At 39.6% G+C, this 26,827-nt stretch overlaps 2 protein-coding genes across 15 annotated transcripts in view; one reads left to right on the top strand and one right to left on the bottom strand.

The window, feature by feature from the left end:
- Nucleotides 1-2,597: 2,597 nt before the first annotated feature.
- Nucleotides 2,598-18,108, bottom strand: TMEM183A (transmembrane protein 183A). 14 transcript variants are annotated; one of them, XM_060395976.1, is made up of 9 exons: nucleotides 17,909-18,108; nucleotides 17,626-17,715; nucleotides 16,649-16,816; nucleotides 10,902-11,061; nucleotides 9,429-9,650; nucleotides 8,288-8,468; nucleotides 5,707-5,787; nucleotides 4,592-4,747; nucleotides 2,598-3,317 (listed from the first exon to the last, which is right to left on the bottom strand). In XM_060395976.1, the coding sequence occupies exons 1-9, from the start codon at nucleotides 18,015-18,017 to the stop codon at nucleotides 3,132-3,134; spliced, it is 1,353 nt and encodes a 450-aa protein (XP_060251959.1). In that variant the 5' UTR covers nucleotides 18,018-18,108; the 3' UTR covers nucleotides 2,598-3,131. The 14 variants fall into 14 exon arrangements, 13 of the variants coding, with proteins under 13 accessions (XP_060251959.1, XP_060251962.1, XP_060251960.1 ...); XM_060395979.1 differs by having other exon boundaries at nucleotides 5,707-5,767; XM_060395977.1 differs by having other exon boundaries at nucleotides 10,902-11,058.
- An 86-nt stretch (nucleotides 18,109-18,194) lies between these two features.
- LOC121820746 (olfactory receptor 10AG1-like) overlaps nucleotides 18,195-26,827 on the top strand; it is a 45,443-nt gene continuing 36,810 nt past the window's right edge. Inside the window, 1 exon segment of the mRNA XM_060395982.1 lies at nucleotides 18,195-18,474. The gene's annotated coding sequence lies outside the window, so the exon portion shown is untranslated.

Raw genomic sequence — 26,827 nt, 5'->3', positions numbered from 1 at the left:
GGGCTGCGCGCCATCTTGGCTCGGCTGGAGAGTCTCTCGGGAGGTGGCGGGGAGCCAGATTTTTGCCCAACGCCAGTCAAGCTTTAGGGCCCAAGGGAGCCCTGCCTCCATCCCAGTGAAGTGCAGCACGTACCCTTTGAACCTACGTTTGTCTCTAACCACCTCCTCCCTAAATTGGTCTCTGTACTGGCCTTGTAATTATTTGCCAATGATTTGTCGCCTTTCACACTGTTGCCCATTTATTATTCGTCCTTTGGTTGCGCCCATTCTTTAAGTGGAGAAACTTGAAAGCCAGATAAATTTCCATAGTGCAGGCTTAAGTGAATTGTGTCGCTTGGCTGTGCTAACACTGTTAATATAAAATGAAATGTTTGTCTATGGTATGTACAGAATAGGAAGACAGTTTTAAATGCCAAAATTCATGCCAAATTTTGGTTAAACCTGACCATTTTCTTCTAATTGCACCGCACCCTGTACCCTGTGACAATTAGTGCATCTTTCCCATCTGGTTTGTGAAGTTTCATCACAGTGCCTATTCAGTCCTTTACATTGCCCAGTAAGCACTGCTAGAAATGTAAGGGCTTTATACACAATGTGTACAGACTTATAAACACACAAGTTCTGTATCAGCAGCAAATGCTGTAGTTGAGATCAATGGAACGTATAACCATTTTTTTTTTTCTTTCCTCCAATATATTCACCATTTGGCTTAGTTAATTCTGTGTCATTAGTAGAAGGCAGGAAAATCTGAGTAATTCTGACTTGAAGGGTAAGAAATGAACCTGAATATTTTGTCTGACCCTCCAAGCAAATTCAAGGTGCGTATTTAAAGAAGTGGAAAGTACATAGCAGTTTTTATAAAAGCAGTCCAGAAAGTTCCAACTCCTCTCCAGATGGTTTCGGTTCCCATCAAAAGGAAATCCCTGAGACGCTTTATATCCTTTCACTAAAACGCAACTCAAACGATGCAGAGGTAATACTTTACCAAGGGTCAATGTTTTACTAAGAGAACAGCTAAGGCAATGTTTAATGTTTTATCTATCATACCATGGAGTTTGATACAAAAACCAGGAAGTTCAGTCAGGACACAATCATTAAGCCAATTTTACTTCACTCCCCTTTTAAAAGTAACTCCTAAATAGGGGCCACAAAACTCACTAGACATCTCTCTTCTGCTCCATGGCATCTTATAAGGACACTAGGAATTGTGTGTTTCTCTCCTTCTGCCTCAGAGGCAATTTTTGATTGCAGAGATCTCTAAGGTGCTTATTGTCCTTTTTTTTAAAAAATCATTTAAGTGCCCAAATTCTGTTTTTCACTGACCTAGCTCACTTTCTGCATGAAGAGCTTTAGTACCCACCTCAGTGTGGGGTAAGGTTAGCTATTAGCACCAGTATTAAGCAGATCCTTCCTAAGAAGACTCTGTAAATAGCAGGGGGTAGGGAGAATGGTAAGGAAAAAAACAACACTCATTTAGCAGTCAAGCTCAGGATTGCACTGCCCCCGTTGAATTTTCAAGTTTAAGGAATATGGTCTTAATGCCCACCTTGTGGCAATATCTAGCTAACATCCATCCCCCCAGCTAATTTGGGTAGGGGGTGGGGCAGGAGACAAGCAGCAAAGTTATCTTGTTAGCAAAAAAACAAAACAAAAACATGATCTTCTCAGAGCATGGAGGACATTAGTTTTCCTGCAGGGATGAAAAGACCAGCTCTGATAGGTAGCACAGGGCAGAGCACAACAAAGGAGGCACTAAATTCTTACAGTGCCAAAGTCTGGTTCCAATATGGGAATGCATTTTTTAAAGGACCTTCACCATAATAAATGCCTTTTTAACAATTTAATCACTATTCTTCCTGCAGTAACTTTCATGGTTTTACATTTTACTTAGAAACATATATTTAAAAGATTCTTTCATGGATCTTACATACTATTTAGGCTGATTAGCGATAAGGTTTAGCACAATCAACTTTTTATTCATCCTTTTATTTTTTCCATCTATGCTCACTTGCCTGCTTCGCTTTGCTGACATCTACCATGAGAATAATGAGACTGACCATTTTAATTGTGGCATAGCAAAGGGTCAGAATCCTGGCTCTGCCATTTATTGGGTATTATAGCTTTGGGTGGGCTTCCCTGGTAGCTCAGGTGGTAAAGAATCTGCCTGCAATGCAGGAGACCTGGGTTTGATCCCTGGGTTGGGAAGGTCCCCTGGAGGAGGGCATGGCAACCCTCTCCAGTATTCTTGCCTGGAGAATCCCCATGGACAGAGGAGCCTGGTAGGCTACAGTCCATGGGGGTCGCAAAGAGTCAGACACAACTGAGCAACTAAGCACAGGACAGGATAGCTTTGGGTAAGTCACTGATTCCGTTTTTTTCAGCCAGAGAATGGGAACAGTATCATCCACCTTGCGGGATTGTGAGAACTAGAGACATTATGAAAAGTTCCTAATATAACACAAAATCATTATCATCACCACTATCAGCTTCATGCAAAAAAACAAAAAAACAAAAAAACCCGAAACCTAAAATTCAAAACTGGCAAAAAAAATTTATGCAACAAATATTTTTAAAGAAAGATACACAAGTCAATCTCATTAAGATTCTGAAAACCCTGTCACCTGCTTTATTTCTAGATAAGGGTAAAGGGAAACAAGGAAATACTCACTTGAATTTGAGGGGCAGCTAAACTGAAAGCAAGAGTAGCAACAATTTTACGCCTCTAAGGTTACTCTGATACATAAAGGAATGGTAAAATTTCCTTGTTTGGAGACTTAAGAGTTTAATTTTCCCCTAAAGCAAGATCATCCACTTTGGCTGGGGTAAAAGAATAAAGAACAAACTCAGTAGCACCAAATGGGGTTTAACACAGAAAACAGGCTCAGGTTTCTCCTTTCAAATACAAAGTTTTACATTAAAATATGTTTAAAAATCATAGTTGTTTTTCCTTTTGATTCAATCCTTCTCCTTCTTCTACCAGGAACCCCAGAAACCTAAAGAGCATGTGCATTATTGACTAGATATACAATCCAGCTGCCCCTGGAATCTGATTCCCAAATTCCCCAAACTGGAATCTGATTACAAATGGACTGGCCTAGCTCAAGGCTGCCCTCAGTGACAGGAAGCAATATCTATGCTCTCAGGGAAAATGGATACTGAGGATGCCACCAGTCAAAAAGTCGAACACTGTGTACTGGGTCGAGGATGACTTGCACACCCTGTTCACTGCGCAGTTTCTGACCACCATGGACAGGATAATCTTGGAACACCAGTCTCACTCGATGATGCCGCATGTCCGTGCTCACACTGATAGTAAACTGGGAGGGAAAAGTAAATTCAATACCCAAATTTAACAACCTTGTTTTCCTATGACACACTCTGAAATTAAACAGTCTAGACAATTGACATGGACTAGGCCACAAAATAATCTCTTAAATTACACTACCAGCACCTTTGCAAAAATATTAAACATTAACAGTGGTTTTTATAAGTTTTTCTTAGCTTCGTATATTTAAACTGTGCTAAAGAAAGCCTCTCAAATGGCTGCAAATATTAGGATACGTGCACATAGAGTACCATCAGTGACAATTTTTAAAAACTTTATAAGAGATGGTTTGAAGGGATTTTGATAAGATACATCTGATGACTTTTTTTGGGAAAATAAACCACAAAATCTCTAAATGTGTTTATATATCAACATATATAGATGGGTAGAGAATTATATGAATAGGAGGAATATGGAATATGAGTATATAAATAAGTCATTAATGTGGCTTAATGAGATGGCTACCATAAAAACAGGTATATGACATACTTTGAATTATACAAAATTATTTAAGAGAGTGGGTATCTACATGTATATATTAACAGAAACATTAAAGAACAATTCCCCAGAAGTTAAGTGCAGTTAGAGGATACAAGTCTAAGTTACCTTTACTGTCTCAACATGTTTATGTATTATTTAATTCTTCACATGAAGTATGCATTACTTATTCTACCATTAAAAAAAGAATAAAGCTATTTTCAATGTGGAACGTATCTCTGAACATAAGCCAAAAATACAGAAAAGATAAATTACATGAACTTTCCAGTTGCCAATCCAGTTAAAAATATGGAAAATATACCAGAGGCATATTTGTTGTTTACTAATCTAATTCTTAGCTAAACCTTGAATAGTCAAGAGAATTACGCAAAGGACAGAGCTGGTAACCCTACATTTTAATATTCCATTTATGATACCACATGCATGCTTCAGATCCTGACATATAGTGCCCATGCATAAGCTTTATCATTAACCTTAATGGGATAATGTTTCTCAAACATTAATGAGCACAACACAGGAGATACAAAACCATTCTATTCACTATGGAGAATGAAACAGAAGTAAAATATTCTCAGACATAATTAACTTCTCCACAAGTAAGTCTATTCCTAATATAAAAGTCAGTTTTCAGAGTTTGTTTAAAATTACTTTAAACAATAATTTTTTTCAAAGATTTCTTCCTCAGTGGTTAAATATACAAATCTTTCAAACTCTAGGTACAGTGACAGTCTACAAAAGAACTGAGGATGACATCCTGTCTCCACTTACCAGGGTAAATATCATTCCCATGACAATTGGAATAAAGATGAAATTGAGGGTGGTGACCTGCAGTAGGCAGCAGTCCTGGTCTGGGTTGGTATGAACATCTTCGTATTGAATGGGAGGCTGCAATCCTCCCATACACTTGCTCTTTAATCTTGGGGACTGAGGAGAATTAAGAATTACTCTCATGGGTTAGAGGAAATGTTATGGCTCTAAGACTCCACCAATGAAAATGCTTAACTAAAGCTGCTGAGATCCATTTTTCTGTTATCTCTTCTCTCTTTAATATATAAATCAGCTTTTACACCGATCAAGGAAAGCCCTTTGAAAGATGAGGGAACACATGCAAGGACATGCAGAACAGGTCCTCTCAGTAGCCAAGATCTCAGGTACAGTCCAAGCAACAAGCAGAAAGAAAGGTACAATAGTATCTGCTCTTCCTGCGAACACTCTTGGCAGTCCCTCTCCCCACGGCTTCCTCAAATTGCCTCAGATACATAAAACCATGTGAATTATTACTGTTCACAAATACATTTGCTTTGAAAAAAAAATTCTTAGGCAAATAACCTCAGTACAAAGTTCTTTCCTTTCCCCTACTTTTAAGTCTTCAAGTATACAGAAAAATTAATAAAATCATGCAATAAGCTCCTGTATACCCTTTACCATTGGATATTCTGCCATATTTGTTTTCTTTCCTCTCACATCTCTCATTTTATAAATAAATATATATATATATTCATATGTTTAAAAAAAAAAATCACAGCTCTGGGGTGGGGGAGGCAAAGTCATTTGAAGGTAACATTGGCACCTAAAAAAATTAACAATAATTTCATATCTAATATCCACAGAATCTTCAAATTTCTTTAACTGTACCAAAAATGTCTTTTATACATAAAGAGGTATCTCACTGTTCATTAATCCAGGATCTGCTCAAGGTTTACTCTGTGCATTAAGCTATTAAATCTTTGTACCTCTTTCATATAAAATAATTCCTTCTTTCTTTCCATGACATTATTATAAGTTTTAATGTGTAGTACCTGATTTTAAAAAGGCAATTTTATGTTTAGTAAAATCAGAGCAAGGTATTACCTGAAAAGCAAAGAGATGATAAAAACACATACCTGTTTTTTGAACTTGAAGTTGAATTCCCACATTGGTTCCTGTCTGTTCCCAACAATCTTTCTGCACCAGAAAAGTAAGCACTGTAAGAAAATAAAAATAACTTTTCTGTTGCTAGCTCTAGAGCCAGCCATGGCTCCAACGCTGAGATTTTACTTTGGCACAGACAGAAACCCCCATATCCTGCCCCCTCACCCCCCAATTTGACATTGGTGCAACATGAGAAGAGACAACCCCAAGGCTGTTCAGTAAAGAGAAGAGGTACCGATAAAAGTCAACCTCAGATGCTATTAAGGTCAACCCCTATTGTTCTCATCTTTAAAGACAGAAACATGGTCTCTAGAGACTGGGGCATTCAGCAGGCCACTTCTCTACATTAAAATATAAGGGCAGTCAGTAGCCATCAGATAAGACAATAACAAAGCCATAAAGCAGGCAGAGATAGCCAACCCTGAATGTAATAGGAGCAAACCACTCAGGACCTTCTGGGAGCAGACAGCCGGTATGGAAACTACAGAGCTGAGCTGAATTCAATCTAGAGTAAGCCCCTCAAGGAAAGTCAGGCTACAGCTAGGGTTAACACAAGAAGTTAAGTACCTCCCAGGGGATAAGGGGTGGGTCGTCCGCCGTGCCAGCTGTCCTGCCCTTCAGACATGCCCTGTACGTCCTGCTGTTCCATCAAAAATAATGGGCTTGGCTTTAAGGGGCAAACACTTCTGCTGCCAACACAACAGCTCCAGTGTCCCACACAAGCTATGCTACTGAAAAGAGAGAGAGGGAGAATCAAATACGAAAAGGTGGAGTCCAGCAACATGTGACAACTTCCTTCAGGCATGCTGGCAACTTCCTGAATGCCATGCGATTATGGTTCTACTAGCAAGGCAATGCATGGGACATCAGCCACTGCAGGCCCCACATCGTCCAGATCTCTAAACAGTGGACACAAAAACAGCAGACGGGTGGCCTAGGCTTCCTGTCTCGGTTAAAATTTTTGTTATCACCACTGTTAGTAGTCCACTTAAAAAATTAATAAATTATAAAAATATGAAGACATGGGCATTTTAGATTTAGGAGTAGCACTTGCATTGTGCACTGGAGCCGCAAGGATGTCCAGCATGAAGTCTGCCCAGTGCTGCTCTGCTCCCAGCAACTGATTAACACCCGGCCATGGTCAGCTTTGGGGTGATCCCACCTCACCACAGTTAACCTGCGATGATCAAAGGTCTTTAGGGGGAGGAAAACTATAAATGTGAAAAGATACTCTGTCTACTCATATTATGAGAAGGAATAAAATTCTACCCACTCAGCATTCTAATCCTGCCCTAAATCCATCAACTAGTGTGACATTAAATTGAGCTCAGCCAATGACCCTGACCACCTCAGTTTACAATCCTGGGGAAAACCATGATCTTGAAATCAACAGTACTCTTTTAATCAATATGTATCAGGTAGAATGTTCTCACACTAGAGCTGAACTAGGGAAAAAGAATCATTAACATCCAAAGCATAAAACACAAAATAGAATTATGAAGTGCTAAAGAACTTAAGACTTTGGGTAGGAACAGAGTAAAAAAAAATAATTCACAAACTCAAAAGATACAAAATTTGGACAATAGTGTTAGCTGAATGAGAAAAAAGTTGGAGACATCAACTTGCCTAAATAATCATATATGCTATAATAGTCTAGCTTGGCAAAGGTGTGTTCACCAGATACCTCATGGTGGAACAAAGGACAAAATGGGCCACAGGCTTACAGACCTACTTACAGATCAGAAAAATACAATGAAACTTGAATACAATGTATAAATGAATATAAACTACTGGAGAAATCCAGAGATATAAATAATGGCCTAGAACACAGGAAGAATTTTAGAGCGCTGAAGTCTGAGTAGGAATACTTTATAGTCTCTGAAACAATCCATCCCAGAGCCTGGCAACAATAGGCACTTTGCAAATGCTGAAGAAGTCTACACCAGAATCTTTTAAGAAGTCAATGAGAAAGTGACATTCCAGATGTCAAGGTCACATTAGAAAAAGAAAATTAGTAAGAAAATTCGTTTTAATATTTTTGTATCATGATTTAATGGAGAAGGAAATGGCTAGTCACTCCTAGCCATGGAAATGGCTGGAGAAACCCCATGGACAGAGGAGCCCGGGAGGCTACAGTCTATGGGGTTGCACAGAGTCAGACATGACTGAAGTGACTTAGCGTATCATGATTAAGCACGTTTTGAGAATTATGGTTTACATTTACCATTTGAATTGTGTTCTTCCTCGCTCAGACCATCAAACTATTTGAAGTGGTTCAATGTATACGGCAAGAAAATAAAGAGAATAAGGAATATGCTAAAACCACAAGAAAGCTTTAAGGTAAAGATAACATAAGCCAGCCCAGCACAGCAGGAATGTCCTGGAGAAACGATGAAACGATACCCCCAAGCCCGGAAAGTTTATATTAGTCCTCGAGCAGCCTGGTATCTACAGCCCCAGACCACCCCATTCAGAAAGCTAGAAACAAGCCATGATAACAGGCCCATTATACAAGAGTCCATTTGTTAAACCCTACCACTAATACCCACTTACTTTGGAATTCTTTAATGTGCTAGGAGTGCTTTCTGGAATGGCTGGGTTCTTGGAGATTCGAGCAGCAAATGGCTCATACATATGGTACAGAGATCGGATCACACATGCCCGAAGACAGTGCAGCTTCTCCATTGACTCTGGTCGCAGGCGCAAAGGCAGAGAGGCGTCCAGCGTGTAGTGTCTGCAACATGACACGTTACTCCCACCAGTGAGCGGCCTGTCTCTTCTGTCCTAGGCCAGCCTCCTAGGACTCCTGGGTTCTGTACAAACTTTACATTACTATTGCACTGGCCAGTAGTTTGTCCCTAGTGCTCTTACACAAACACACACACACACACGTACAAATTACCATCTCCTTCACTCCTCAGCTTCTTTTCTTCGTTATGCAAAACCCAATTCATATATACCTTATAATCCTGCACTTCTCTATCCACTTAAAAATTTTAAATCCTATTTCACTTTAAAAAAGGGCAAGTCTCTGACTTAATACTAGTACAATATACTTCAGTTACTCAAAAAGAACTTGCACTGGAGAAGATCTACCAGGTTCTCTTGTCACATGTCTCAGAAAGTTCTCTACTCCCTGATAACCTCAACATCCCCTTCCACCATATTCTTACTGACACTTCTAACCCAGCATCAAAAGTTAGCCCTCTTATTAATCACATCATTCACTCTCTCCTCACCACTGCAACTATACAGAGCCACATAAATGCAAAGACTATGCATTCAAGATGACTAGCAAATCTAAGAAACAACCAACCCAGCTGGAAAGATAAACAGATGGGCAGCTATAGTTTCTGAGAATTCTAGCTAAGATAAACCTCTGAAGCAAAGTCAGAAACAGTTGTCTTTGAGACCTTACTTTTGCTGAAAGTATTAGGTTGGTGCAAAAGTAACTGGGGTGTTACATTGTTGATCTTTGCCACTTCATATTGGAACACATTCTTAAATAAATGAGGTTATATTATACATCATTTTAATGTACATTTCTCACTTTTTTTTTTTTTTGCTAATGACATTACTTGCTGTTTATTTTGTATTTACTTTAGACTATGGAAATGATGTTAGACAAGAAACAAATTGGAGCGGTTTTTTATTTGAGTTCAAAACGGGTCATAAAGCAGCAGAGACAACTCACAACATCAACAATGCATTTGGCCCAGAACTGCTACCAAACACAGTGCAGTGGTGGTTCAAGATGTTTTGCAAAGGAGATGAGAGCCTTGAAGATGAGAAGTGTAGGGGCCAACCAGTGGAAGTTGACAACCAATTGAGAACCATCATCAAAGGTGAGCCTCTTAGAGCTATAGGAGAAGTCACTGAAGAACTCAACACTGACCATTCTATGGTCATTTGGCATCTGAAGCAAATTGGAAAGGTGAAAAAGCTTAGTAAGTAGGTGCCTCATGAGCTGACCAAAAATAAAAAAAAACTGTCATTCTGAACTGTCATCTTCTAGGGCTTCCCTGGTGGCTCAGAGGGTAAGGCGTCTGCCTACAGTGTGGGAAACTCAGGTCCGATCCCTGGGTCGGGAAGATCCCCTGGAGAAGGAAATGGCACCCCACTCCAGAACTCTTGCCTGGAAAATCCCATGGGCGGAGAAGCCTGGTAGGCTACAGTCCATGGGTTCGCAAAGAGTCGGACACGACTGAGTGGAGCAACTTGACTTTTCTTTACTATTCTACTCAACAACAATGAACCACTTCTCAAACGGATTGTGATATGCGATGAAAAGTGGATTTTATACAACAACCAGCCATGACCAGCTCAGTGGCTGGACTGAGAAGCTCCAGAGCACTTCCGAAAGCCAAACTTGTATCAAAAAAGGTCATGGTCACTGTTTGGTAGTCTGCTGCCCATCTGATCCACTACAGCTTTCTGAATCCCAGCAAAACCATTACACCTGAGAAGTACGCTCAGTAAATTGATGCAGTGCACCAAAAACTGCAAGGCCTGCAGCCAGCACTGGAGAATAGATTGGGCCCAAGAATTATTCTCTACAACAATGCCTGAATGCACACTGCACAACTGACACTTCAAAAGTTGAAGGAAAAAAAAAAAAAGTCGAATGAATTGGGCAATGAAGTTTTGCCTTATCTGCCATATTAACCTGACCTCTTGCCAACTGACTACCACTGCTTCAAGTATCTCAACAACTTTTTGCAGGCAAAACACTTCCACAAGCAGCAGGAGGCAGAAATACGTTCCAAGAGTTCACTGAATCCGGAGGCGTAGATTTTCATGCTACAGGAATAAACAAACTTATTTCTTGTTGGCAAAAATGTTTTGAATGTAATGGTTTCTATTTTGATCACCAAAGATGTGTTTGAGGCTAGTTACAAGGATTTAAAATTCACTGTCTGAAACGGCAACTACTTTTGTACCAACCTAATGAAGATTCTGCTTGGGGGTAAGAAGGTAATCATAGGGAAGACAATTACCTGAATGAATTAATATCAATTTTAAAGAGGAGCTCAAGGAAGTCAAAGCTAGGTTCATGCCCAGGCATGAATTAGAGAAAGTGAAGAGGTCACCATCCAGGGAGTAGCATCAAATCAAAAACAATGAAATCAGCCACACAGATAACACAGTGAGCTCTCTGTGGTCGCACCTTCGGTACAACCTTGTCCAAAAGGCAGCAGTGCAAGTGACAGTCCAGGCATTCTTACAAATCAGGGAAAAATTCACAATGTCCTCAGGACGGATATAGGAGGCCAGCAATAGCCAAATATCCATGGGATACTCTTCTCCTCCAGTCCCGTTCAGGTCTTCTGAAATAGAAAAAAGAACTATAACCTCTGACCTTCTATTATATGTACATATAAAGATCCCTAATCATTTCAATTCTCCCAGGGCTTGCATAGTTAAAAAAATAGTTTAAATAGGTCCAAGGAAGCCTCTCAAAGGCCCATTTCCTCCTTATTGTAGCTGCTGAAAATTTTTGTTTCCTGTTGCCCAAGTGAATAGGTTGTGTTCTTAAGGCCTTTATTTAACCAGTATTTACACACTATTTTGAAGTTTTCAAAGTACCTTAGCATACATTACACCATTCAACTCCAATAATATGGAAATAAGGAAAATATTACTGTGCCCATTTTACTATATTATTGTGGCCCATATTACTTTGTGCATATGGTCAAGGTAAACAAAACCCAGTTTTCTCCAAATTCCAACTTTATATAAATTCTACCCTTGATTTCCCTTGCAATCCCCATCCATCATTTTCTTTAGTTCAGTCATTTAAAAAACAAAACTGATTTTTATATAGTATAAAGAATCCTCAAAGTACAAAATAAAAAAACTAAGTAAATTACAATGTATTTTCATTACTCAATAATTGCTTGAGCATATGTTTTTTTTCTTCTAGTTTCTGGTTTCACTATCAGCTTGGTCTACAGTTCTGGCCACAAGCATCCAGTAATCAAAGATACCCTGTGAGGACATATCCTCACTTCTTCCTCCTTCAGACCTTATTAGCATTAATTCTCTTGACCCTGAGGTCCACAATACATGTCAGATTCAAGTAAAAATCCACACTCCATAGAGACACCAGAATCTGGTCAACTCTAAACTTTAATTGACACTTAGTTATATAGTTATTCAAAACCAAGGTTTGTTTGTTTCCTGGGCAAAGCCCATATAACCACCTCCCTGAAGCTGCATCTGCTTTTCTAGTCACTTCCTGCAGCTCTATAAGTCAATTAGGTTCTTGCATCAGGTTCTTCATAATGGAGACCAATGATTCTAAAACATTGTTTCTTGTGGTTCCTATTCTTCTTGAAATCTCCAGTAACCATTTAAGGCTCAACCTACAGCCCTTGGGGCCCTCTTCTCCCACATTAAATCTCTCTCTCAGAGAAGGCAAACAACTTTCAGTAATTCCTCCACTGAGAATCATGATAACTTTTACAAAGCAGAGTACTGTTAAAATTTTTCTGTCTTTAGGGACAAAATTCAGTGATTATAAAAATTGCCAATATTCTTTTTTTGCAAATGTTTTATACATAATTATTAAGAAATTTCAAAACATAAATGGAATCAGTAAAGGAAAGCTTCATGTAGGTAAGTTATGTAGGACATAAAAAATTTGATAGGCATAGGTTAAGAGGAAGTATTCCAAGTGAAATAAACAGCTAACACGAAGCCTGAATATTCAGAAAAACAAAATATATGTGACGGCAACAAACAGAGAAGTTGAACAAGATTTTGATGATATTAATAAACTGCTGTTAACTTTTTCACACGTGATTAATTTTTTTAAGAGCAATTATCTTTTGGAGATAATTACCAAAATATTTACAGATATAATAATGGGATGTCTGGAAACTTTCAAACTAATTGTGCATGTGTGTGTGTTGAGACTAGGGGTGATGGGGTAGTGGCTAAAACAAAAACAGCCATGAGTTGATAATTGTTGAAGCTATGTGATAGCCACATGGGATTCATTATACTATTCATTCTTCTTTTGTAAATGTTCCTTTTTTAAAAGAAAAAAGAGGGGGAGGGGAAGACTGGTTTGATGAGAATAAAGGACCTTAATGAGGTAAAGTGGAGCAAGGAAGTAAAAGATGAATTATACCTAAGAGTTTGTAAACCACAAGTCATACAGCTGATAAGTTAACTGGGCTCCTGAATACATACGAATTATTACAACTCAGTAATAAAAATATAACCTAATTTAAAAATGAGTGAAAGATTTGGATATTTCCCTACAGATGATATACAAAAGGCCAATAAGCACATAAAATATTCAGCATTAGTATGCACATAAAAACCATCAGATACCACTTCACATTCACTAGATTAAAAAGTCAGACAAATAACAAGTGTTGGCTAGGATGTGGAATTGCTAGTGGGACATAAAATGGAAACTTCATAAAGAAAGCTTGGCAATTCCTCCAAAAGTTAAACACAGTCACCATGTCATCTAGCAATTTCACTCCTACCCAGCAGAAATGAAAATATATGTTCAGACAAAAACTTGTCTATGACTGATACTAGTAACATTATTCATAATAGTCAAACAAAAATGAATGGAACACTGATGTATGCTACAATACAGATGGACCTTGAAAACACTATGCTAAGTCAAAGCAGTCAGATGTAAAAGACCACATATTATATTATTTCATTTATACGAAATGTCCAGAATAGGCAAATCTATAAAGACTGAAAGTAGTTTGGTGGTTGCCTGGGAGGAAGGGATGGGTGGGAAAGAGTGTTAGGAGGGAATTAGGAATGGTACTAACAGGTTTGGGTTGACAGAAATGTTCTAACTTAGATCATGTTGATGGCTACAGAACTCTGTGAACATATTAAAACCACACAGTGCACACTTTAAAGGGATGTACTTTGTCTCAACAAAGATGTTTTAAAAATCTGTAAGCTCTTCTGTGGAACGTGCTTGAAATCAAAGAAGAAAATCAAGAGAAATATCTAACATTGATACAATGGTGACAATAGGCAGGGATTTCAAGCAAGAGAGAGAGAAGAATGTCTATTAGCATCCTTGGTTCTGGAAAAGAGTGGTATAATTGACAATAACTGGCATAATTGCAAAGCAATGTCAGTTCATTTATTATTGATTATTTCAATTGTTATTGTTCAGTTGGTCAGTCATGCCCAACTCTTTGCATCCCTATGGACTGCAGCATGCCAGGCTTCCCTGTCCGTCACCATCTCCCGGAGCTTGCTCAAACTCACGTCCATTGAGTTGGTGATGCCATCTAACCATCTCATCCTCTGTCGTCCCTTTCTCCTCCCGCCTTCAATCTTTCCCAGCATCAGGGTCTTTTCCAAGGAGTCAGTTCTTCGCAACAGGTGGCCAAAATACTGGAGTTTCCGCTTCAACATAAGTTCTTACAATGAATATTCAGGACTGATTTCCTTTAGGATGGACTGGTTGGATCTCCTTGCAGTCTAGGGGACTCTCAAGAGTCATCTCCAACACCACAGTTCAAAAGCATCAGTTCTTCGGTACTCAGCTTTCCTGATGGTCCAACTTTCACATCCATCCATGATAACTGGAAAAACCATAGCTTTGACTGGATGGACCTTTGTCGACAAAGTAATGTCTCTGCTTTTTAATAGGGTGTCTAGGTTGGTCATAGCTTTTCTTCCAAAGAGCAAGTGTCTTTTAATTCATGGCTGCAGTCACCATCTACACTGATTCTGGAACCCAAGAAAATAGTCTGTAACTGTTTCTATTGTTTCCCCATCTATTTGCCATGAAGTGATGGGACCGGATGCCATGATCTTCGTTTTTGGAATTTTGAGTTTTAAGCTAGCTTTTTCACTCTCCTCTTTCACCTTCATCGAGTCTCTTTAGTTCTTCTTCACTTTCTGCCATAAGGGCGATGCCATCTGCATATCTGAGATTATTGCTATTTCTCCCAGCAATGTTGATTCCAGCTTATCATTCTTCCAGCCCAGTATTTCACATAATGTACTCTGCATATAAGTTAAATAAATAAGCAGGGTGACAATATACACCCTTGACATACTCCTTTTCCAATTTTGAAACGGTCCATTGTTCCATGTCTGGTTCTAACTGGTGCTTCTTGACATGCATACAGGTTTCACAGGAGGCAGGTCAGGTGGTCTGGTATTCCCATCTCTTTAAGAATTTTCCACAGTTTGTTGTGATCCACACAGTCAAAGGCTTTAGCATAGTCAACAAAGCAGAAGTAGATGTTTTTCTGGAGTTCTCTTGCTTTTTCTATGAACCAGCAGATGTTGGCCATTTGATCTCTGGTGGCTCTGCCTTTTCTAAATCCAGCTTGAACACCTGGAAGTTCTTGTTCATGTACTCTGAAGCCCAGCTTGGAAAATTTTGAGCATTACTTTGCTAGCATGTGAAATGACTGCAACTGTGCTGTAGTTTGAACATTCTTTGGCACTGCCTTTCTTTGGGATTGGAATGAAAACTGACCTTTTTCCAGCCCTGTGGCCACTGCTGAATTTTCCAAATTTGCTGATTATTTCAAAATATTTTAACAAATGCAAAAGTCTGTTATCTGATTCTCAAGTATAGGTGAAAGTTCTCATAGATCTGAGACCAAAATGATACATTATAATATTAACTTCCCCCTGACTCTAGCTGATCATCAGAACCACTTTAGCTTTATCAAAAGGTACCCTGAGACCTCACTGGTAGTGCAGTGGATAAGAATCTGCCTGCCAATGCAGGGGACACAGGTTCAATCCCTGATTCAGGAAGATTCCACATGCCATAGAGCAACTAAGCCTGTGCACAAATATTGAGCCTGCGTGCTACCACTACTGAAGTCCACGTGTCTAGAGTATGTGTTACACAAGAGAAGCCACCACAATGAGAAGCCCACACACCAAAACAAATAGTAGCCCTCACCCACCGCAACTAGAGAAAGCCCCCACAAAAAGCAACAGAGACCCAGTGCAGCCGATATGTAAATAATTTTCAAAAATTACAAATAAAAAAGAATAGGTATTCTGGGCTCCATTCCAAGAGTATGAGTTTTTAAGTCTGGAGCAAACCAATGAATGATGGATTGGCACATTGCTGCTAAGTCGCTTCAGTCGTGTCTGACTCTGTGCGACCCCAGAGACGGCAGCCCACCAGACTCCCCTGTCCCTGGGATTCTCCAGGCAAGAATGCTGGAGCGTGTTGCCATTTCCTTCTCCAGTGCATGAAAGTGAAAAGTAAAAGTAAAGTTGCTCAGTCGTGTCCGACTCTTAGCGACCCCATGGACTGCAGCCCACCAGGCTCCTCCGCCCATGGGATTTTCCAGGCAAGAGTACTGGAGTGGGTTGCTATTGCCTTCTCCTATTGGCACATTATATACCATTAATTTAACTTTCTTTGTTTCACTTGTGTAAGTTCTATCACCACTAATCCATAAATATCACATATTTTTCTACTTACTACAGTACCTAGTAGACATAAAGCAGACATTAACAACTGCAGAGCACATACATATCTAACTGAAATGAAACTGGTTATATAAAAATCCAAATATTTAGGAGAACATTTTTGTCAAAAGTCTGCTTCCTTACACATTCAGAAATCCAGAAATGCAAAGGCTTTTTGTTCTCCTGTTGTTAAATGGATTTTACCTGATAATGTTCTCAATGATAATATGTTCTCAATGAACGGCTACTACAGTTTACAGCTCCAGAAATATACTGACTGCTATCACTCTCCTTTCCTCTCAAATTTAGATATAAGTGGAAAGCCCTGGTATATTAAAGTCCTGTCCTACTCCTAATATTCAAACTCGGGTTCCCTACTGGTATCACCTCTTGTGTTACTGAGAAGTGACAGCTTCAAGGTATCACCACAGATAGGACCAATAATCCAAAAGAAAGCCAGCGTTGTACCTCTGTGCCTCTTGCTTTTCTTTTTTCTGGAGATAGTTCTCTCATGGATGCTTTCCTCCTGGGCATCAGTCTCACCACTGCTGTCGATGATGTCACAGGGCTCACCAGCCCCAGAAAGAGCTTCCACTGCAGGAACCTGGGAGGCTTCCAAGCCACAGAGAGATTTTACTAGAAAAAAATAAGAGAATGAGACAGCAGAGCCTAAGCCTATGGCTTAGGCAGGGTATCAGCATACATGAGGAAAAGAAAACAGAAAAACAAAAAAAGCAAAAGCAGTGTGAGAGTCTGCTAAAGAAAGCTGAGAATGTTTTTTTAAAAAAAGCATTTTAAATACAAAAAACTGGAAAGCAATGGGCAAACTGACTCCAAAATTGCAGAAACACATCAGACCTGAAATACGGGAGTGAAACACATCAGATCTGAAATAAGGGAGTGAATTATTCTCCACTATAAACCCCGCAGGAGAAAAGCAAAAAGTGAATGCTATTTTCATTTGCATAATTTCTGAGGAGAAGGTTGAGAGGAATTAAATCCAATTTAACCTTAATTCTGGATGAGAGACAGTACTTATTATAAAAACGCAAGTTTCAAGCTTGAAAGTAAGAGAAGCATGAAAAAAGGAAAACAAAATGCTTCAAATGCACAAGCAAATAGCAGTTAAGTGAAGAATACATGTGAACAATAGGAAGAAGATTCATAACCAGGAAGAAAGGAGTGGAAACCACAGAAGAGTACTCAAGGACCTATTTTTTAATAGAAAGACAAATAAAATATTACTGCTACAGAAACTTCTACTGTTCTTGGCTAATCTTTCCCTTCCTCTGAATAAGTAAGTAACAACGGAGGACAGCAAACACGTTTACAGGAAGATCCCCAAAGGATTGTAAGAAAAATACTGAGGCAGAACCCCAGGAAAATAAAAAACCTAGTTTTCTTTTCAGACTGTCTGAGTCTGAAAAGACTCGTTGGAAGCCTACCTTCCTGCTGAACAGCATTGGCGACAGCTTTCTTGACCCTTCCAGACCTCACGACGGCCGGATCCGAGTTGGCATAATCAGCCACGGTCACTGAAACACAGTACCAACCCTCAAAGGAGAAGGCGTCCCTCCTCAGCTTCCTCCCCACCAAGATTCTCTGCGCACTCCAAGTCCCCGGCGGGCCCCAGCCGCCCTCCCATCGCAGACAGGCGAGCACTCGCCACGGTGCCTTCCAGCCCTGCTTCCAGCCCCAAGTCTTTCAAAGCCCCTGCCCCTCGCCCACCTCTTCCTGAGCAGGCGTCTTGGGCCCGGAACTTGAGTCGCTTCCCTCTCTTGGGCATGGCGACCGTGTCGGGGCGAGGCCGCGTTAAAGGGCCAGGACCCCGGGCCATGTTTCAGGCCAGAGAGCGGGATCTGTGAGCCTAGGGCCAACTCCGGCCGGCTCCGCTGCCATCCCGCTCCAGAGACCGCAGCTCCCGCGAGGACTTAGGCCCCGGCTCCGCGTCGCTTCGGCCGCCAACTCTCCTCTTCAGAAACCAATCACCTTCTGGTTTAGGGAGTACGTCATCATCCGGCGCCTGCAGATAACCCTGAGCCTGGGTTCCTAAGTGGTTGGGAGGGTGTTTTTATGGGCCGTGTGGGTTTTGTCTTACGTCTTAAAAGATAATTTTGCGTCTCAGACCGAAACCCACAACCCCGTTGATTAGAACCGTGTTTATCTTCTGGTCTCCCCAATTTTTCTGCTATTGTCTCTGTCCACCCTCCAGGTTCCCTTCAGTAACACCCAAAGCGCGTTTATTGTCATTCTCGTGCTCATCTCTCAGGCCACAAAGGCATAGTCTAACATGGGTAAGTCTTCACTCTAATTTCTTATACGAAAGCTATACATTTCTGAATTCTGAAATCTGGGGTTTCTTAAAAGTTTATTCATTTACACCATCCTCCAAGATAAATTGGAGAAGGAAATGGCAACCCACTCCAATACCCTTGCCTGGAAAATGCCATGGACAGAGAGAGCAGCCTGGTGGGCTACTGTCCATGGGGTCGCAAGAGTGGGACACGACTTAGCGATTAAACCACCACCACCACCAAGATAAATACTAGTAGGGTTGATAAGGAAAGAATGGTGTCTCCTTTGTTTTGAGTGAGAAAAACTTCACGGAGCTAAGGTTATAGAACTGTGACGGAGCAGGATCCTGGTCTAGTATCCAGAAGGAATAAGTTACTGTGGGTCCTAAATGAGGTTCTTTGTCCTTCTAACTTCTTTGCAGCTACCAAAAGGTGCTAATCCCTGTCTTGAGAAGCATGGTACTTAGGGACCAGGAACCCAACCAGGACCCACCAGACAGTGCCATCCTAACATATTTAGGATCAGACTTACGTTTTAAATCTAATTAAACATAAACATAGACATTCGTTAGGCACAAACCACTGGCCTTTTACTAACATTGTGTAACAGTAGAGACTGTGCTAATAAGGTTGAATCAGGAATTGTATTAGAAATTAAATATAATTGACTGTAGTCATGAAATAGTCAAATTTAACTTATCTAAAGTAATAACATGAACAAGGGTCTAACAGACTGAACTAAAAATTGTTTTATTTTTAAAATAATTTTCCATATAATTGATATATGTAGTCAAAATGCAGCTGGTAAGTCTCCAAACCTTCTCATTTCACAACAATAATAAATTTGCAGGGGATGTTGATTTGGATCCCTGGTCAGGGACATAGGATGCCACATACCAAAAAAAAAAAAAAAAAAGAAAAAGAAAAAAGAAAGCAATATTATAAGAAATTCAATAAAGACTAAAAAAAAGCATATGAAGATCTTTTTCTTTTTTTTTTAACATGAAGATGTTAAGCAAAGCTCTTCTTGAGTTCCTTTGGCCACATCAGTGGAACAGAACACATGTAGATCTTTTATTTCACCTTTTATTCAGTTCAGTCGCTCGGTCGTGTCCAACTCTTGGAGACCCCATGAATTGCAGCACGCCAGGCCTCCCTGTCCATCACCAACTCCCAGAGTTTATCCAAACTCGTGTCCATCGAGTCGGTGATGCCATCCAGCCATCTCATCCTCTGTCGTTCCCTTCACCTCCTGCCCTCAATCCCTCCCAGCATCAGGGTTTATTCCAATGAGTCAACTCTTCGCATGAGGTGGCCAAAGTATTGGAGTTTCATGAGAAACATCATGAGAAACGCTGGGCTGGAAGAAGCACAAGCTGGAATCAAGATTGCTGGGAGAAATATCAATAACTTCAGATATGCAGATGACACCACCCTTATGGCAGAAAGTGAAGAGGAACTAAAAAGCCTCTTGATGAAAGTGAAAGAGGAGAGTGAAAAAGTCGGCTTAACGCTCAACATTCAGAAAACGAAGATCATGGCATCTGGTCCCATCACTTCATGGGAAATAGATGGGGAAACAGTGGAAACAGTGGCAGACAGAATCACTTCAGATGGTGACTGCAGCCATGAAATTAAAAGATGCTTACTCCTTGGAAGAAAAGTTATGACCAGCCTACATAGCATATTCAAAAGCAGAGACGTTACTTTGTCAACAAAGGTCCGTCTAGTCAAGGCTATGGTTTTTCCTGTGGTCATGTATGGATGTGAGAGTTGGACTGTGAAGAAAGCTGGGCAGAGAAGAATTGATGCTTTTGAACTGTGGTGCTGGAGAAGACTTGAGAGTCCCTTGGACTGCAAGGAGACCCAACCAGTCCATTCTAAAGGAGATCAGTCCTGGGTGTTCATTGGAAGGACTGATGCTGAAGCTGAAACTCCAATACTTTGGCCATCTCATGTGAAGAGTTGACTCATTGGAAAAGACCCTGATGCTGGGAGGAATTGGGGGCAGGAGGAGAAGGGAACGACAGAGGATGAGATGGCTTTTACTAAAAAGCAGCGGTTTTAAATTAACAGCACTGTCAGAGTCCATATTTGAAGATACACAGTTTTTTCTAGTAACGTAAGTTGTAAAAGTTACTAAAAGAGCTGTTATTTTTTCAAGTTCCAAAAATTTTTATTGAATTTTTAAAATTAAAATTTCCTTCAATTTGTAGACTTAATTTGGGGATAAATTGATATCTATATACTATTGAGTCTTTCCACTTGGTGGTTGGAAATGCATCTCCATTTAATAAAGTCTTCTAAGTCCCTTAATTATTTTAATTCAAGCTTATTGTTATTCTTGTCAGTTTTTCTTTATGTTTTGTTGAAGTTTAGTTAATTCACAATATTAGTTACAGGTGTACAACGTAGTTATTCAATATTTTTATATGTTATGATCCATTTACAAAGTAATGGCTATGTTTCCCTGTGCCATACAGTATACCCTTGTTGCTTCTTTATTTTATGTGTAAGTACCTTGCGTCTCTTAATCTCATACCCCTCTCTTGCTGCTCCTCCTTCCCTCTCCCCACTGGTTTGTTCTCTGTATCTGTGAGTCTTGTTACTCACAGTGAGTCTTGTTTGTTACTACATTTATTTGTTTTAGTTTTTAGACTCCATATGTGAGTGATAATATGCAATATTAGTCTTTCTCAGTCTAACTTATTTCACTGGGCATAAAACTCGCTAGGTCCATCCACATTACTGAAAATTGCAGAATTTATTTTCTTTATGGTCAAATACTATTCTGTTGTATGTGTGTATGCACATATATACATATTAATTTATATATGGACTTTTTGATGGTGTGAGGTGATATCTCACGGTTTTCATTTGTATTTCTCTGATAATTACTAGTGCTGAGCATTTTTTCATGTGCTTGTTGGACATCTGTATTTTTTCTTTGGGAAAATGTCTAGTCAGGTCTTCTGCTCACTTTTAAATTGGGCTGTTTGCTTTTTTGATATTAAATTGTATGAGATGTTTGTATTTTTGGATGTTAATCCTTTATTAGTCATAAATAAAGGCTGTTTGTTTGTTTGATCAACGATTTCCTGTGCTGTGCAAAAGCTTTTAAGTTTAATTAGGTCCCACTTGTTTATTTTTGCTTTTATTTCTTTTGACTTAGAAGACAGATCCAAAAAATACCGCTGCAATTTATGTCAGAGTCTTCTACCTATGTTCTCTTGTAGGAGCTTTATGGTTTCTAGTCTTACATTCAAGTCTTTAATCCATTTTGAGTTCATTTTTGTATATGATGTGATGAAATATTCTAATCCCATTGTTTACATGTAGCTGTCCAGCTCTATGGCACTATTTACTGAGCAGTGTACATATTCTAGATTTTTCCATTGTATATTCCTGCCTCATTTGTTGTAGATTAATTGACCATAAGTGTGCAAGTTTATTTCTGGAATAATATTTATTTATTCTGTTCTCTTGACATATGGGTTTGTGTTTATTGCCAGTACTGTGCTGTTTTTATTACTGTAGCTTTGTAGTATGATCTGAATTGGGGCGTGTGATACCTCCATGTTTGTTCTTGTTTTCTCAATATTGCTTTTGCTCTTTGGGATCTTTTGCGATTTCAATAAATTTTAGGATTATTTGTTCTAGTTCTGTGAAACATGTAATGGATATTTTGATAGGGGTTGCATTAAATCTCTAGATTGCTATGGGTTGTATGGACATTTTAGCAATATTATTTCTTCCAATCCAAGAACACAAGATATCTTTCCGTTTCTTTCTATAATTTTCAAATTCCTTCATCAGTAATTTATAGTTTCAGGTATTTGATTCCTTGGTTAAATTTATTTCAAGATATCTTATTCTTTTAGGAATCAGTGACAGATTTTATTTTCTTGGGCTCCAAAATCACTGTGAATGGTGACTGTAGCTATGAAATTAAAAGATGCTTACTCCTTGGAAGGAAAGCTATGACAACCCTGGGCAGTGTATTAAAAAGCAGAAGCATCACTTTGCCCACAAAGGTCTGTATAGTGAAAGCTATGGTTTTTCCAGAAGTCATGTACAGATGTGAGAGTTGGACCATAAAGAAGGCTGAGCACCAAAGAATTGATGCTTTTGAACTGTGGTACTGGACAAGACTCTTGAGAGTCCCTTGGACTGCAAGGATATCAAACCAGTCAGTCCTAAAGGAAATCAACCCTGAGCATTCATTGGAAAGATGGTTGCTGAAGCTGGCGCTCCAATACTTTAGTGACCTAATTGAAGAGTATACTCATTGGAAAAGACTCTGATACTGGGAAAGATTGAATGCAGGAGGAGAAAGGTGGTAGCAGAGGATGAGATGGATGGATAGCATCACTGACTCAATGGACATGAGTTTGAGGAAACTGGGAGATAGTGAAGGACAGGGAAGCCTGGTGTGCTGCAGTCCAAAGGGTCACAAAGAGTCAGACACAACATTATGACTGAAGGAGAAAAATACCTTATACTTAAAAAAAATTATTTATTTTGTAATTGAAGGATAATTGCTTTACAGAATTTTGTTGTTTTCTGTCAAACCTCAACATAAATCAGCCATAGGTATACATATGTCCTCTCCTTCTTGAGCCTCCCTCCTATCTCCCTCCCCATACCACTCTGCCAGGTTGATACTGTTTGAGTTCTCTGAGTCATCAGTTCACTGAGTCGTCAAATCCCCATTGGCTATCTATTTTACATATGGTAATGTAAGTTTCCCTGTTGCTCTCTTCATACGTCTCAGCCTCTCCTCCCCCTCCCCATGTCCATAAGTCTTTTCTCTAGTCTGTTTCTCCATTGCTGCCCTGCAAATATTCATCGATAGCATCTTTCTAGATTCCATATATTTACATTAGTATACGATATTTATGTTTCTGTTTCTGACTTACTTCACTCTGTGTAACAGGCTCTGGGTTCATCCCTCTCATTAGAACTGACTCAGATACATTTTTTTAAATAGCTGAATAATATTGCGTTGTATATACACATCACAGCTTCTTGATCCATTCACCTGCCAATGGACGTCTAGATTGCTTCCATGTTCTAGCTATTGTAAATAGTGCCTCAGTAAACATTGGAGTACATACGTCTTTTTCAATTTTGGTTTCCTCAGGGTATATGCCTAGGAGTGGGATTGCTGGGCCATAAGGTGGTTTTATTCCCAGTTTTTTAAGGACTCTCCTTGCCATCTTCCATAGTGGCTGTATCAGCTTACATTCCCACCAGCAATGCAAGAGGGTTCCCTTTTCTCCACAGCCTCTCCTGCACTTATTGTTTGTAGATTTTTTTGATGATGGCCATTCTGATTGGTGTGAGATGGTATCTCATTGTAGTTTTGATTTTTGCATTTCTCTAATAATGAGTGATGTTGAGCATCTTTTCAAGTGTTTGTTAGCTATCTGTATGTCTTCTTTGGAGAAATGTCTGTTTAGGTCTTTTCCCCCCTTTTTTATTGGGTTGTTCATTTTTCTGGTATTGACTGGTATCAGCTGCTTGTTAATTTTGGAAATTAATCCTTTGTTAGTTGTTTCATTTGCTACTAATTTCTCCCATTCTGAGGGTTGTCTTTTCACCTTGTTTGTAGTTTCCTTTGCTGTGCAAAAGCTTTCATGCTTAATTAGGTCCCACATGTTTATTTTTGTTTTTACTTCCATTACTCTAGGAGGTGGGTCATAGAGAATATTGCTTTTATTTATGTAATTGAGTGTTCTGCTTATTTTATAGTTTCTGATCTTACATTTAGATATTTAATCCATTTTGAGCTTATCTTTGTGTATGGTGTTAGGGAGTGTTCTAATTTCATTCTTTTATATGTAGCTGTCCAGTTTTCCCAGCACCATTTATTGAAGAGGCTATCTTTGCCCCATTGTATATTCTTCCTCCTTTGTCAAAAATATGGTACCCATAGGTGCATGGGTTTATTTCTGGGCATTCTATCTTGTTCCATTGGCCTATATTTCTGTTTTTGTGCCAGTACCATACTTTCTTGATGACTGTAGCTTTATAGTATAATCTGGTCAGGAAGGTTGATTTCTTCAGCTCTGTTCTTTTTTCTCAAGACTGCTTTAGCTATTTGGGGTCTTTCATGTCCCCATATGAATTGTGAAACTCCGTATTAGGACGTCATCTCAGAGTACATTTCCACGTAACCACGTTGGCTATAGGTATAGTATTAACTAGTCACAGAATTCTCTGCTCAAACCAGTGTTCTCACAGAAGTGTCCAGCATGTACTGTGTATGTCTCTAAGCTAATGAAGAACATGTGGTGTGTGAACTTGAAACTCTGAGCCTCTTGACGAAAGCTGTATTTTCTGCCTCTGAAAACTTGGTAGTTTTAGACTGAAAGTTACATGAAAAACACTTCGGTTGCTTTTATTTTATTAGGTTCAACAACTTCCATAGTCTAACCCTTGAGTTTTTTGAAAGAAACAGGCTGCATGCAAACTCCTTGTTAAGATATCATCTCAGAGTACATTTTTACCTAACCAGGTTACAGTTGGAGTACAAACTAGTCCAGAACTCTGGTCAAACCTGTGTTCTCAGAGAAGGATCCAGTATGCCCTGTTTGTGCATTTACACTGCTCAGAAACATGCTGTGTGTTGACTTTGAAAACTGACATTTTCCTTAAAGCTGAACTATCTGCATCTGAAACCTAGTATATTTTAGACTGAAAGTTACTTAGAAAACACTTTGCTTGCTTGTGTGTTATTCCGTGCCACAACTTCCTTAGTCAAATCCTGTTGGTTTTGGAAACCAAAGAAAGCTGCTTGCAATTCCTTGTTAGAGGGTTATCTCAGAGTACATTTTCACCTAAGCAGGCTAGGTAGACTTAGAGTAGTCTCTGGTCCAGAACTCTCTGTTCAAAACGAGTGTTTTCACAGGAGGATCCGAGTGCTCAGGTTATGTTTTTACATTCTTCCAAATCATGCTGTGAACTGGGAAATCAGAGCTTGCTGGCTAAAGCCTCTTCTCTGCCTCAGAAAACTACTTAGATTTTACAGTGTAAGTTACCAACAAACCCTTTGGTGGCTTTGCTTTGTTTCTGATCGATCACTTCCAGATCTGATTCTTGAGTTTTCTGAAAGAGAGAAGCTGCTTGCACCTCCTGTGAGGAATTCATCTCAGAGCACATTTGCACCTCACCAGCTTAGCTGTAGTGACAAAGGTAACTACGCACAGAACTCTCTGCTCAAAGCAGTACTGTCCCAGGAAGATCCAGCGTGCCCTGTTTGTGTCTTTACATTCTGAATGGAAACATGATGTGTCTGAACCTTGAAAACCAAGTTTTTGGTTCAAGCTGTATTTCCTGCCTCAGGCAACTAGCCTCTTGCAACACAATTTGCTGCTCGCTTTGGCTTTGTGGACATTGACAACTTCCTACTCTAATCCTCAAGTTTTCAGAACTGAAAAGGATGCTTGCAACTCCTCATTAGGTCATGTCAGAGTACATTTTCACCTATCCAGGTTTCCTATAGTTAGAGTGCTAACTAGTCACAGAACTCCCAACCCAAAGCATGTTTCTAGAGAAGGATCCAATGGGCCTCTTTGTGTCTTTACCTTTGGAAGGCACGTGCTGTGTGTGAATGTTGAAACTGAGCATTTGGTGAAAGCTCTATTTCCTGTCTTGCAAAACTAGTCCATTTTAGACTGAAACTGACCTCCAAAACACAATCGTGCTTTTCTTTTATTGCAGTCAACAAATTCCTTGAAGTATTGTTTTATTCAGTTCAATGGCATCCATAATTTGTGACATTTTACAAGGTTCAGACACAGCAAGCACATCATGCTGTGTGTGAATCTCGAAACCTGAGCTTTGGGTTCAAGCTCTATTATCTGCCTCGGAAAAGGAGGTCGTTTTCCACTGAAAGTAACCCAAATAACACTTTGGTTACTTTGGGTGAATCCATTCAACAGCTTCCTTAGTCTGATCCCTGAGTTGTCTGAAACAGGCAAGCTGCTTGCAACTCTTTGCTCCAGGGTTATCTCTGAGTCTATTTTCACCCAACCTGGTGAATTATCATTCAGAGAACTAAAGAGACCCAGAACTCCCTGCTTGAACCACGGTTTCCACAGAATTGTGTGCCCTGTCTGTGTCTTTGCAGTCTCCAGACTCATGCTGTGTGTCAACCTGGAAAACCAAGCTCTTGCTTAGGACTTTTCTTCTGCCTTGGATCAGTTACTTGAAAAATGCTTTGGTCGACTTTTGTTTTAATCATATCAACAACTTCCTAGTCTAAACCATGACTTTTCTGAAACAGACAAGCTGCATGAACATCCTGGTTTGGACATCATCCCAGAACATTTACACTTACCCACATTAC

The sequence above is a fragment of the Ovis aries genome, chromosome 12 (genome assembly GCF_016772045.2).
Source record: "Ovis aries strain OAR_USU_Benz2616 breed Rambouillet chromosome 12, ARS-UI_Ramb_v3.0, whole genome shotgun sequence".
Taxonomy (NCBI): Eukaryota; Metazoa; Chordata; class Mammalia; order Artiodactyla; family Bovidae; genus Ovis; species Ovis aries.
Note: the sequence above shows the minus strand (reverse complement) of the source record. Positions and strands in the feature narration are given on the sequence as shown.